General features: G+C 45.3%; 2 protein-coding genes across 7 annotated transcripts in view; one reads left to right on the top strand and one right to left on the bottom strand.

The window, feature by feature from the left end:
* Nucleotides 1-298: 298 nt before the first annotated feature.
* 1700013F07Rik (RIKEN cDNA 1700013F07 gene) lies at nt 299-7,412 on the bottom strand. The gene is made up of 5 exons (NM_029314.1): nt 7,297-7,412; nt 2,395-2,508; nt 1,442-1,557; nt 836-960; nt 299-419 (listed from the first exon to the last, which is right to left on the bottom strand). Exons 1-5 carry the CDS (start codon nt 7,375-7,377, stop codon nt 349-351), a joined length of 507 nt encoding a protein of 168 aa, NP_083590.1. The 5' UTR covers nt 7,378-7,412; the 3' UTR covers nt 299-348.
* Nucleotides 7,413-8,250: 838 nt separating this feature from the next.
* The window catches only part of Elapor1 (endosome-lysosome associated apoptosis and autophagy regulator 1), an 81,067-nt gene continuing 74,759 nt past the window's right edge, over nt 8,251-14,558 (top strand). For 5 of the 6 annotated variants that reach the window (NM_001033304.2, NM_001358065.1, NM_001346518.1 and 2 more), the window contains exon 1: nt 8,455-8,700. Coding sequence is in view for 3 of the 6 variants with exons in the window: in NM_001346518.1 (NP_001333447.1) it covers nt 8,548-8,700 (153 nt within the window). In the remaining 3 variants the exon portion in view is untranslated. Of the gene's footprint in view, nt 8,701-14,558 lie in introns of all 6 variants that reach the window. The other variant, XM_030252595.1, reaches the window with a different exon arrangement.

Raw genomic sequence — 14,558 nt, 5'->3', positions numbered from 1 at the left:
GGCTCATTAAGAGAACAGGCTGTGTCTATTTCCTGTTTCCCTGACTTACTGCCAAATGTGGCTCTGTGTAGCTGTGACTTTAGTTTACAAACTTGTACACTAAATACTGTGTCCCATCCAAACCAGTTGTGCTTCTGTACTAAACCCTTACATCTGGCAAGCAGACTTTCCAAGGTGCAAATTTACCCAACAGGACTAGTTTCTAGAATTGGGGAATTTTCTTCCTTTTAAGAATGGTCAAAAATGTCCTGGACAGCAGACACATGGGGCTTCATCTTGAACAAACCTATTTAATGAAGATGGGTGGCTGGATGTTCCACCATGTTGAAATTAGCCTGGTTGTCACCACTAGGTGGAGAAGAAGCCACCATCATTTTTCCGGGAGTAACCTCCATTGGTGGCCGCAGTGTGAGGAGACACTGTAGAGAAAAGAGAACGGGGTGAGCCGGGATTTCAGACCCTTTGCCCCAGCCCCCTTTTAATCCTTTAATCAATGCATTTATCGATACCTTGAGAAAATTCTTGTAAAGGTAGGAAACTGAGATATGACAGACTGATGGAAGTGAACCAAGGTCTTCACTTCCACATTCATGTCCAGTGCTTGCTGATCAAAATGCCACCTAGACTTAATCTAAAGACACGAACTCCCCCAGTTTTACCATCAGCAGGTCCCCTAGTGTTAGTATGATAGGTGACAGCCTAATCACTAATTCCTACCCTCTATAGTCTCTGATCTTTTCTATCAGCCAGTAACAAGGAGCCTCTGATCCTGGCCATCCTCTAGCAACCCCACGGCCGCCGCCACCATGAGCCCACGCTGTCGTCTAATCCTCACCTATGGATCCCTGAATGCTATGGATGGACTCTTTCTTAGGGTTGATCCAGTGCCTGATGGTGGTCCGGGAAGTAATGGGGGCTGAAGGAGCGTGGAAACATTCTCCAGGAAACTGGATCTTGGTTCTAGACAATGGTGGAAAGAGAGCAGAGAGAGTCAATCAGAAAGGAGGTGGTGAGAGGGGAAATAGGCATTCATAAGACCTCAGGGCCCCACTGCTCTTCTATAATCATCAAAGCATGTGTTTGTTTATCTCCATGAACTTAACTGGATAGAGACGAACTATCGAGATGAGGACTTGTCATGTTTTAAAAATGAAATAAAGAAATGAGAGCTGAGGATGTAGCTCCGTGGTACAGCACTTGCTTAGCATGCATGAAACCCCAGGCTCGCTCCCCAGCACAGGTAAAACAAAGACAAGACAAACAAACAAACAACCAAACAAAACAAAAAACAAAAAAAACTATGCTGCAGATAAAACAAAAACAAAACCCCTCAAAACAAACAAACAGCTATGGACTTGTTCACAGCACCAGGTGTCCTTTTACCTTATGTAATTGATGCCGCACATCCTCAGGGTGGAGGGGCTCTGATTTCATCACTTACCCCTGGATATCCTCAATGGTCTCCTGGTGTAACAATATCTCAGTTTTGTTCTTGAATGCCCCAGTGTGGTGGTTATACAAGGTTGCTAAGCGGAAGTCCAGGTCATCCTTTGGTATCTAGAGAGGAATCAGTCCTCCCGGAGTTAACTTTGCTGCTCTGTGCCTTGCCTCTTGCCAGATTGCATCCAGCTGTTGTATTCAGATCGGACTCAGCTCTCCTATCCCCCAGAAGCCCACCAGCTCTCAACACTGCATTGTGTGTGATGAGACTTCTTGTCAATAGGAAGGGTCTCTTTTGGTTAAGGCTGTTTCTGGTGACATGGGAAAATTGTCTTTGATTTGGGTTTAACAAACCCTACCTCATTTACAGTTATATTCAGCCTTGGAAGGTTTTTGTTGTTGTTGTTGGTTTGTCTTTGGTTTTTGAGACAGGGTTTCTCTGTGTAGCCCTGGCTGTCCTGGAGCTTGCGCTGTAGACCAGGCTGGCTTCTAATTTGGAGATCTGTCTGCCTCTGCCCCCCAAGTGCTGGGATTAAAAGTGTGCATCACAACAGCCTGGAGCAGCCTTTGATTTGATACACTATGTGAGAAGAAATTTGATAAAAATGACTTGGACCAAGCCTTGTGACTTAATAGGTTGGTTTTGGATGGTAAGATCTTGAATTGGGAATGAATGGAGAGATGCTGAGGCACTTCAGACTATCTTTAGAAAAGGATATGAATGCCAGGTGTGCTGGCATATGCCTGCAATCGCAATCTCAGGATTTAAGAGGCTAAGACAGGAAGGATTGAGAGTCCAGGCCAGTCTGGGCTAAATACTAAGTTTGAGGTCAGCTTTGGCCATGTAGCAAGACTCTATCTTAAAAAAAAAAAGAAAGAAAGAAAGAAAATAAATTTATTGAGGCCTAAGTAGATGCAAAAAGAAGTAGTATTTTGTATTTCAATGCTGAGTACCTTAGAATCAAAAAAGGTGTCTCGACTTCTGGACGTGGCTGTGGGGGTTGAGCTGAGCCGACTCCAGGGATCCTGCTGTTGCGCAAGGTGAGCTGGGTTCTTATACAGCGATTTCTGCAAGAGAAACCACACACAGGACCTAGTTCCCAGACACCTTGCTGACGCAGTATGGCTCATGTGCTTCATCCCGTTGTATGGAGAGGCACAGTAGCAGGGGCGACGACTCCCTGAGCTCTCTGAGTGAGAAATCATTGAAGTGGGCCTTGGAAACAAGAAACCGGTGGGTCGGGAACCTGGAAATAAAGAAGGGGGCTCAGGGAGCCGGGCATGACGATGATATGGTCATGTTTATAAGTCCCAAGTTTGGATTTCTAATGAACAGAAAACCGGAAGTGTATGGCTTGCTGGAGCACTGGAAACAAATAAGATAAAGCAAGTTGTCCACATGCAGTAGTAGTTGAGGTGTGCAGAAGAGGAACTCAACTAAAAGGCTCTATTTTCACTAGGGCAGGAAGAGTCCCATGAGAGGCGAAGGGGAACAAAGAATGTGTGTTGTCTAGGTGAGAAAAAGATTATTCAAGGAAGAATAACTCACGGAGGAAAGGAACATCATAAAAGAAGTCATCAGACACTCAGTTCTATAAACACCACAGACATTGTGAGAAAAAATTTGATTTTTCTTGTATATAGAAAATGAATATTTTCACCACTGCATGTGTCCTCAGTAGCAAGGACAATGACCTAACACAGGTACTTAAAAACTAGGGCCTGATCAAACCAGTGGCCGAACTCTACCAATAGCCTACTATCTAGCCTCCTCTCCCATCACATAGCAAACTGCTGTATGATTAACTCAGATAAATCTTAGTTGAACAGCAGGATCAGACAAGAATGTAAAATATGTATACGTGATGCAAATACAGATTCAGCTACTGCCTTTGCTCTGCTGTGTCTCCAAGTGGCTCTGCCACACTCTACAAAAGCTATACAGGGCTCAACATCTTCTCTATTGGCACAAGGAGATGGCCTTTCACTAAGGCCAGGTGGTGGTGGTGCATGCCTTTGGCAGACAGAGGCAGAGGAGGCAGAGGCAGAGGCAGAGGCAGAGGCAGAGGCAGAGGCAGAGGCAGAGGCAGAGGCAGAGGCAGAGGCAGAGGCAGAGGCAGAGGCAGAGGCAGAGGCAGAGGCAGAGGCAGAGGCAGAGGCAGGCAGATCTCTGAATTAGAAGGCACCCTGGTCTACATAGCAAGTTCCAGGACAACCAGGGCTACATAGAGAAACCCTGTCCTCAAAATCAGAACCAAACAACAACAATAAAAATGAAAGGCTGAATATAAGTATAAATGAGAGGAGGCAGAAGCAGGTGGATCTCTGTGAGTTTGAGGATAGCCTGGTCTACAGACAAGTTCTAGGTCTGTCGGGGCTACACAGAGAAACCCTGTCCAAAACAAACAAACAAAAACAAACAGAAAAAAAATCCAACTATCAACACTGATGCCAATCTGCAGACTCTCTCTCCTTTGATCAAGAGGAGAAGTCTCTTTACTCAGGAGGAAGTTTCTCTAGACCCAGCCCTTCCCAGTCCTTTCCATATGTACTGTTCCCCACCCCCTCCTCTGACCCCACCCTCTGTACCATCTGACCTATGGTGCTGTATCTACCACCCTGTCACCTTCTCCACAGAAACACCCTTCTTCAAGGGTCAACAATTACTAACTCCCCTTCCTCCCCATTCCTGTCTCCAACCCTTTATGTTCTTGCCTCTCCTCCAGTGTCCATTGAAACTGGTTATTGACCTATGACCTCTGTGGCTTCTAGAAGGATCTTTCCAGCCCTCATCTTTTTTTTTTCTTTTTCTTTTTCTTTTTCTTTTTCTTTTTTTTTTTTTTTTTTTTTTGGTTCCTGAGACACTTCTGGCACCGTAACTCTGAAACCCCACCAATACTTCTCCATCCTGTAGGCCAACTCCATCCGGTTTAACTCCGGTCTCTGGCTGTTACACTTTCCTTCTCTGCTCAGGCTTCTCAAGAGAGTATCTTTTTGTTTGTTTTATTTTTTTTAACTATTTTTATTTTATGTGCATTGGTGCATGCATGTCTGTGTGAGGACGTCAGAGCCAGGAGTTACAGACACTTATGAGCTACCAAGTGGGTGCTGGGAATTGAACTCAAGACCTCTGAAAGACCAGTCAATGCTCTTAACCACTAAGCCATCTATCTCTCCAGTCCCTCATGTCTTACTCTTATATTCACAGGGCAGGCGGCTTTTCTACTACACTTTTAAACAGCACATAAGCCGTGTAGCTCCTAGACATACATTTTCAACCCTACCTTCTCAAGCCTGCATAACACACAATCATTTAAAGATTTCAGAGGCACCACACAAGCACCTACATAATTGATGTCAACATCTTTCTGTTCAAACCTGCTTCCTTAAGATGCTCCATTTCAGTAATGGTGTTAATTGAACCCCCGGAAATCCAGGAGTCTATCTTGTATTTATCCATTTCCTTATACCCATGTGGAGTCAGGCATCAAATCCCACTGCCTGGTCCTTTGCATCCTTCTCAAACTCGCATCTTATCACCTGTCACTGATGTCGGTTACTCTTCTGTTCATCACCTGCCCACCGGTTGACTACTGCACCTGCTTCCCAATGACCACTGCACTTGCCTCCCAGCAGGTGCCCTTCTGTCTCGCTCCCAGCCTAGCCAGTCCACTGCTCCATGTGATTTCTTCCCTTTTCTTTTTCAAGCCAGAAGAGCCTCTATTTATTGGTCACCAATTCTGTAATAGGAGTCTCTGAACATTGACAAATGTAATCTTTTAATATTAGCACACACTAACTATACAAAACAGGCTTCATCGTGATAGCACAGAGAACTCCGACCATATTTCCCCGCCCCCCAACCCTGTTATCCTCTCTCATTCCTCTTCCAATTAGTCCCCTTTCTACGTTCATGTCTCATTCCCACTTGCTTTGTTAGGGGTCAAACTCAGGCTAGGCAAGTTCAACCCCTTAGATACTGTCTCACATCCTTAAATATAAGAGTAGATTTTACATATGCCACATCTGCCTTTCTGAATCTGCCTCATCTGTCTTATTATGTTGCATCCAACTCCTGGAAAATATAACTGTCCTTTATGACTAAATGATACTTGGTTGTTTATGTCTCTCACATATAGCCATTCATGTGGGCAGATACCTAGGCTATTTTTTTTTAAATTGGGGACTGTGATTATCAGAGCCATAGTAAATACCTACATGTGTAGGCATCCTTCTGCTAACTCAATTCCTTTGGGTATCCAGGACTTCCACAGCAAGCTATCTTGAGACTCTAATTTCTCTTTCACTGCAGCTACATGCAGCTATTCATAGTTGTCAAGGATATAATCAAAGTACGTGTCTAGCAGCAGTGACTTATTTACAATTAACTCAATGGAGCTGAGCATATGATACTCGTAAGACCAATCCCATAAATGTTAACAGCATCCTCTCTTGATCAAGTTTATCCACATAGGCCACCAGTTTTGGTTTTTGAGACAGTGTCTCATATAATTTAGACTAGTCTCGACCTTGCTATGTAGTCAAGCCTGTAGGCCCTCGATTTGGCTTATACTTATACACTGAACACACATTTACTGAAAGACATGTCACAGCTGTGTGTGATTTCTAACACTCTGTGACACTCTAGTACTTGAAGTCTCGTGATTCCCAACAGCTCTGTGATGGCTCCTAGCCCACTAACACAATGCTCACAGCATTCAGCCACCGAGGTCGTCTCTAGCACCAGTCTGAGTGTCGCTGTTTCGCACTGACATTCGACTTTTCTGGAGTTAGCAGTTCTCCAGGATGCTCTGTCTCTCCTTCGAATGTATCTGCACCTACTGCTTCCTATCCCCAGTAGCTGATATTTCTTTCCTTCTTTCTAACTTCACACACACAAACACACACACGCACACCTTTTTCACGTGTCTCAGGTAACTCAACAGATGTCACTCACTTTCTTTTAGAAACCCCTCCTTTATGCCCCTATTCTTGGGCACTCTACCTATGACTCCACCACAGTGCATGTGCCTCTGAGGGAAGTGCATTTTGGTTTTTGTTATGTCTGTGGGTTTGGTTGTTTGTTTGTAAACAGATTCTCATAGCTCAGGCAGGCTGAGAGTTCCTGGTCGTCCCCTTCACCCACCAAATATGAGGATCAGTTGTGCTACCCACTAAGTGACTGATGCAGGGGCTGGCCTGTCTTCCTTACTAAGCTAACCGGACAGTAACTATATCTAAATTGAGGCTATGTTTTCTCAGTGTTTCCCAGCATGCCTGGCACATAAGCCGCAAATATTGAAGAAAAGGAAATTCTTTGGTGTTGTTATCAAGCTCAAATTACCACTTAATTCGCTTTATTGTGCATCTCTTCAAATATCCCAAATACTCAGACTAGGAAAAAGATGGTGTATATTTCCACTGAACATAACTAAACACACACACGTATACAAATGTGTTCTTGCATCAGCCAGAGGCCAGAGGTACCATGAAGACTTGCTTGAAGTATGACCTGGTGTCTTTCAGAGATTTTCTTCCATTCTACCTCTCATCTGTCTTTGGAGTACACATGCCAAGCCAAGACAAAAGGGTAGCTTGGTGGAACCCTGACTATTATTATATTTCCCCATCATTTATATTCCCCATCACTGCTTTGACAGACCTTGTTCTACATTAGAGCTCAGTTCCCTTCCCTCTGCTCAAAACCACTTCCAAAACGTTATCAGACGCAAATAGCGGACCTAGGAGACAGGCAGAAAACAGATTTCTTTGATACTTGGTGATCTCATCAGAGTTAGGTTACCAAGAATTTCCTGCAGGCCCCACTGGGAATTTGCTGAGGAAACCTCAATGTACCTTAGAAGCCCACAGATTTCCCAAATGTTTGTCTTCGTCGCGTAAGGCAGGGTTCGAGAAAGTTTCCTGAGGCTGAAGCATGTTTAAAGGCCCAGAGACGCACGCTTACTCCCTGGAGACTAGTGCAGCCTCAGCACGACCTGGTTCGCAGAGGATCCCGGGTCCCAATTGTTTGGAACGCCCAATTTTTAGTTGCTAGGCAGCTATCCCTCCAGTTATGACAGATGTATTCTGATGCGCCACCTGGCGGTTCAACTAAGAAGGCTCCTTGAGAGGAGGCTGCTGTGAATGGAGGGAAGGCGACCTGGATACGCACTCTGGAGCCTCTGTTGGAAAACGCTGGCTTCCCAAGGCATGGGATTTCTGCGAAAGCTGACGAAAGAAACACTAAAAGATGACCCAAATGTTTCCTTCTCGCTTTCACCTAAAAGAGAGCTTCCCCATTTTCAAATCAACGAGAGTAAGAGAATGTCAATATATATATATATATATATATATATATATATATATATATATATATATATATATATATATATATATCTCAAAGATCTCACGTGTCCTACTTGCAAAACTGTCGATTAGGTCACACTCCTTGCTGTTTAACTATGCAGACGTCATGGTTGCTCACTGAGACGGCTGTAAAAACGTGGATGGATTTGGTGGGGAGGAAGGATGGAACTAGTTTTTGCAGTTAGTGCTGGGGCCACTCTAGGAGACCATCCCTGGAAGATAACGAAGACGCCTGTCTTCCCCTAATCGTTTTACATGCCATGTTTACAAAATAAGATATGCTTAGAAATAGCCCCCTGCCCGGAAGAGTAATAGGTGCGAAATGAGCTGCTGCAGATGTTTTGGAGGGTTTCTCTACTGCGTGCTTTACGTAAGCCTGTTCGGTTAGTTGCAAACCCTGGCTCGTGCACTCCCACGCCGCGCGCCAGCGGTGGCGGCTGCCATGGAGACCGGCAGGTGAGCCGCACAGGCGCGCGTGGTCCCTGCCCCACCCGCGCTGAGCGAAGAGGATGCGGTTGTCAAGGCGACATGGATAGGAGGAGGAGAGGACCGAGGGAGGAAGAAGGATGGGCTGCCTTGGCGTAGCCGCAGGGAGGTGACTGAAGCGAGTCCAGCCCCTTGCATCCTCCCCCTGTGTACCTCCCTCCTCTTTTTTTTTTTTTTTTTTTTTTTCCTCCTCTGCCAGCATAAGCAGCCACCGCAGCACCTGAGCCGCTACTGCCGCTGGCTCAGGACAGCGCTATGGCAGAGCCTGGTCACAACCCCCATCCTTCTGCCAGAGACGGAGGAAAAACTGAAAGGCGCACACCCCGGCTTCTGTGGCTGTTGCTTTGGGCTGGGACCACCTTCCAGGTGACCCTGGGAACCGGACCCGAGCTTCACGCCTGCAAAGAGGTACTGTCCACTCCACCCCCTTGACCTGATCTCACTTTGGGAAAAAAAAAAAAAAAAAAAAAAAAGAGCTAAAAAGCCTAGATCCAGATAGAGACCTTGGAGATCCAGTCACAGTTTCAGGGGCCATAGAGTTCAATTTTTTTCTAGGGATGAGTAGGAGCTGGAGCGAGGGAAGCAGGCTGGTGTCGTCATGGGGGAGGCCAGCCCATCGGAGGACTCCTAAAATAGATCACCCTCAGGAGCTCTCAGCAGCTCTGGCTCAGGGAGTAAGGTCCGAAAGAGTGACAGTTCTCAGAAAGAAAGAGAAAGAAGACAGTAGCTGCTTCCCAGATGGGTGAAATTACCTAGAGAGTGATTGGAAACATCGAGAGACCAAACAGAAAGAGGAAAGGAGGGAACTGGGATAAAAGTAAAGTTAAGGACTGGTAGTAGACTGGGGTCAGAAGCCCTTGGGTCTGAGGGTGGGAAGCTCGGGAGACCAGCCGTAGGATCCTACCTAGTAAGTGCCCTCTGTGTTAACATCCAGTTGCTCGCAGCTGCTGGCTGAGGCCCTCCTGGAACGCTTTGCCTGTTCCCTTGCACACTTTGGTTAGTGTTTAGCACATGTCCCACCTTCTCTAGATTTTGAATTCTACAACATATCCCCCCCCACTCTTTCCTTTGAACTTATGTTAGCATATGCCACAAGTCCTTTTCAAGGTGTCTCTAAAATGTTAACAACATAATTCACAAAAGAGGTAGTGAATGTCTTCTAACAACCACAACAACAAAAATGATTTTGAAAATTGGTTTTTGGGGGGACATATGACAAGACAATAGGAATACCAAAGTTAAATAGTTTTGGTATTAGTGAAATAACGATATTTGGTTTGTGCTGTAAGTGACTTAAAAACATATGGTAGAGACAACATTGAAATATTTACAAAAAGTATATTGGGGAAGGCAGAATAAAATTTATGCAGAATGTGAGAGATTTGAAAACATGTCAAAAGTCTAGCACTGTAGGGGAGATGCTAAATATCAAACCTAGCTAAGGTTTTGAGGGGTTAAAATAGTCCTTTAAGTCACCAGTGTTAATTAACAATGCCAGTGCAGTCCCATAAATACAATTATGGAGGGTCCTAACCACTAGCCTATCTACAACATAGCAAATCACAAAAGAAGCAAGTGGGATTCATTAATATTTGAGTGGCCCATAGGTACTGGACTTGGTGTTGCATCCCTTTAATCGCCAGCACTTAGGAGGCAGAGGCAGGTGGGTCTTTGTGAGTTTGAGGCCAGCTTAATCTACAAATCGGGTTCTAGGACATAGCATGTTCCACAAAGGGAGGAAAAAATGGCTCTGGCTCAGGGGTGAAGAGAACTTGCTGCCTTTGTAGAAAATCTGAACTCAGTTCTCAGAAGGCATATGACAGCTCACAGCCATCTGTAATTCCAGTTTCAGGGGATTTGACGCTCTCTCTTGGTCTCTGAGGGCACTGCAGGCGTGCAGTACACATTCATGCACACAGGCAAGCATTCATATACACAAAATTTTAAAAAAATTAAAAATGAAGTGACCCCATGGCTGGGACCTAGCTACAAGGACTATTTGAACCCCTCAGCACCTCAACTACATTTGACCCTTGGCTTTCCTCCTGCAGTGCTAGACTTTTGTTTTCAAACCTCCCACATTTTGCAGAGTTAACAAAGTGCTCCCTTCGCATGCATGAAGCCCTGGGTTTGATTCCTCAGTACTGAGTAAACCAGATAGAGTGGCCTTTGTCTGTAATCTTAGCACTTGGGAGGTGGGGGCAGCAGGACCAGAAATCCAAGGTCATTCGAAGCTCCATAGTGAGAGACAGGCCTCACAGAATCATCCTCTGACCTTCATGTGCACACTGTGGGATGTGTGTGCCCATATCCATATACATAGTATGAACACACAGAAAAAAATAAAAATAAAAACCCTGCAATCACTGGAAAATGGCCCCAGTCAGCGGGCCTTTTAGAACTTTTGCTAGGCCCAATAATACCCTGGCTGTGACCATAACCAACTACATTTTTACCGAGCCACTTCACGATAGATTTTAAAGATGACCGTGAACAGGATGATCTTCCCAGTGACCTTGGTTCACTGGCCTTGGTGGCCTGTGGCCTAGTTGTCTTGCCTAAGTGTTAAACACTGTCATTTCCTTTGTAGAAGATAAGAATTCTACCATACAACTGCCGCCTGTCATTAGATCTTTGTCCACTGTGACATATAAGACATTGAATTGAAGGCCTTGGACACCGTTCTGGTTAAGAGGGAGGGAAGAATATTAACATAAGAATTCTATGTTGTGTGCATATTCTGTCTTTAGACTTATTTAAACCACAAACATTTGCTTACGAGTAAGTGAGTCGAAGGCAGTGGAAAGGTGTTCAACACTCCACAGTTTGGGGAGCTGTGGAATGGGCATTCTGCTAACGACAACCCCAGGGATGCCTGTCCTGAAGATGGAAAGATAAAAATGGACCTCAAATACAAAATAGAGTTACTTCACCCCTACTTCTTGGCTCAGCCTCTTTAGCTAGGCCCACACCCCTTGCCATGTTGAAATAGCTTTGGAGGCATGCTCGTTGGCCAGGGGCATCAGCAAGCTCTGTTTACACTCTCCTGAGCAAACAGCCTCTGAACACCCTTGACTCCTAAATAATAAGGAAGAGAATGAGTGCAGTATTACAAAGTTCTTCATTAAGCAATACGAGCTGATCCAGCAAGTTTGGGGGTTTCCAATTCTTAAACGGTGAAAATCTAGTCCGAGGGAGACTGTCTCTTCTCAGTTCTTGATTTTCCTATGGATTTCTCGGGAGCCTATGTAGGGTATCAATGCCAGGGCCTCTTATCAAACTAAGGCTGCTCCTAGTGATAGCACTGCTGCCATGGACTATTTATAAAGGCTGAGCCCTCCGACCGGATTGAAGCAGGAAGAAGGGAGACTTGGCTGGAGGTTTTATTGAGGTGGCAGAGCACAGGGAGAGGAAACTGCTGGAGGTGTGCCAGGGCTTGGCACTCCTGTCTCAGGTTTACAATAATCAGGGTCACCCAGTGGAACTAAACATCCTGGATGCTGTTTGTCCACATGAGTCACTCCTTTGGTGCTGTGCTGGCCCCAGCTAATTGCCGACTGAAACCCAAACAGTTTTTTGTTTTTGTTTTTGTTTTTTTTAACATAGTGCAACAAATCCAAATAAAAGGAGAGGAGCAGAAAACTGGCTCTGGTATGGTCTGCCCTGTCCTGAGGCTGCTGTGCTAATAGCCCCAGAGGGACTTCCCAATCCATACTGAAAGGCCCAGGGGGCCCTAGGAATCTGGCAGACACAGATTGGAATACGATTTGTTGAGTGAGTGATAACTCTTGCCATTTAGTAAGGAATCAAGATCATTAACTTCTGACAGCCTCCGACTTCTGTCCTATAAAATGGAGGGAGTCCTGCCTATCTCGAAGGGCTGCTGTGAGGACTGAGTTAAAACAGACAGCACGGTCAAGTTCCTCGTACATATTCTCAGTGTATGGTAAGAGCTTAAGAAACACTGGCCGCAAAACAAATCATACACACAAATAATAACATATAAACTTTGACCTAAGGTTAACGTGTGTGGTCAGCAGGGTGAGGCAGGTGAGCAGAGAGAAAGAAAGAAAGAAAGAAAGAAAGAAAGAAAGAAAGAAAGAAAGAAAGAAAGAAAGAAAGAAAGAAAGAGGGAGGGAGGGAGGGAGGGAAAAGAAAGAAAGAAAGAAAGAAAGAAAGAAAGAAAGAAAGAAAGAAAGAAAGAAAGAAAGAAAGGGAGGGAGGGAGGGGAAAGAAAGAAAGAAAGAAAGAAAGAAAGAAAGAAAGAAAGAAAGAAAGAAAGAAAGAAGGAAGGAAGGAAACCAGAACCACTGCTACTTGGAGTAATCATTGCGCTCACTAGGCAGACATGGTGGAAGGAAGGCAGGATGCTTTCTAGATAGAGGGAGGAGCCGGAGGAAGGTTGAACAGATGGAAAAAACAGAGTCAGGGAGTTGCAAGTAGACCAGTTGGCTGAGTCCTGAAGTGGGGTGAGGATAGTAGGAAACAAAGTCAGAATGTCAGAAGTCAAGTAAAGATCCATGAAGGCTTTCTGGTCAGGACCACATCCTGCTCAGGGGGGTATTCGCATGGGCATGGTTGATGGTTAGTTAGGGCTATATCTCGGTTGCTAGAGTATTTGCCTAGCATTCAAGGAGCCCTTTGTTTGAGCCCCAACATTATATAAACCAGGCATAGTGAGTTATACACTGCTCTAATTAATTTTGAAAATTGTGTTTTTGTGTGTCTGTGTGTGGGTGTGTGCATGTGAATGTAAGTTCCCATAGATGCTTAGGGGCATCAGATGCCCCTGGAGCTGGAGGTTTAGGGCATTATTGTGAGCTGAGTTTGGGTCCTCTGCCAGAGCGGTACAGTGCCCTTAGCCAATGGGCCATCTCTCCAGTGCCATTACCCTCTGTCATTCCCAACATTCTGGAGGTGGAGGGAGAGGAATTCAAGGTAACCTTGGGCTATGCGGAAAATTCAAGAACAACCTGGGCTACAGGAGACCTTGTTTAGAAAATAAAAGGGGGAGAGAGAGAGAGAGAGAGAGAGAGAGAGAGAGAGAGAGAATGACTTTCACAGTTAGAAGCCACCAAGGCTGGATGTTTAAAGTATCTGCCGCTACTAACGAAGAGGAGGCTATTTGCTATCAGAAGAGACTAAGGGCATTGGGATCTGGACATTTAAGAAGCAATTTTGTGTATTTGTGTGACTGAAACCATACCAGAATCATCATTATCAGACTTAAGACATTTAAAAATCGGTACATATCATGGGCACGTAAATTGAAATACACTGGCAAGAACGAGAGAAGATTTAAAAAGAAAAACAAAGCCAGCACCTAGACTTCCATCACTCGAAGTTCCATAGCTGGGTGTATACCTGGGAGGGACGTATTCACCTCCCAGAGGCCCAGAGTGTGAGGAGGAGATCAAGCTAGCTCAACTTTCTAGCACTTCCACTCGGTAGCTAGGAGGTTATTCCATCTCCTCAGCCACTTCTCTTTGATATGGGGGTGTTGGGAGTCAGGGAGACAGTTTGGTATAAGACGCTTGTCTGGCCTGTGTGAGGCCATGAGCCTGGTCTCTAGCACTGAAAGAGAACGAGAAGGAAGATACTAAGAACACTCCCTTCACTACAGCAATTTACAGCTAATCATGGGCGGAGCTTAGGTCAAATCTTGGCAAATCTTGGCATGGTAAGTATCCAATAACTCTTAGTGGTTACAACTGTGTTTTAAAGAAAGTCAAACTGGCCCTGGCTTACGGTAATAAAAAAATCTGTTAAGTGCTGAGGTTGGGGTAATGGCTCAGCAGTTGGGAGCATTGTCTGGCCTTCCAGGGGACTAGGGTTCAATCCCCACAATGTGGCTCACAACCGTCTGTAAGTCCAGTGCCGCCTTCCAACCTCCACAGGCACCAGGAACACACTTGGCTCACAGACGTCCATGCAGGCAACATACCCATACATAAGAGTAAATTAAAAAGGAGTCACTATGGACCTAAGGGTGATGGAGGTGGGTTGACCTGAAAGCTGAGTGTGATGTCACTCACCTGCAGTCCTGGAAAGCAGAAGCAGGGTGGGGGAAAGGGAGATGGAGGGAATGACGGGTCAGGGGTTGTGAGGGGTGTGTGGGTGATTACAGAAGGTTTGAGATCCTTGCCTTCAAAAACAAAAACAAACAAACAAACAAACAACGTGAGGCTAATGTGGGTAACCCCAGCACGTGGGACAGAAGAGCTGCCTCGAGTTACACAGGAGCATGGGCCACACTGGGAGTTTTA

The sequence above is a fragment of the Mus musculus genome, chromosome 3 (genome assembly GCF_000001635.26).
Source record: "Mus musculus strain C57BL/6J chromosome 3, GRCm38.p6 C57BL/6J".
In the NCBI taxonomy this organism is placed as follows: domain Eukaryota; kingdom Metazoa; phylum Chordata; class Mammalia; order Rodentia; family Muridae; genus Mus; species Mus musculus.
Note: the sequence above shows the minus strand (reverse complement) of the source record. Positions and strands in the feature narration are given on the sequence as shown.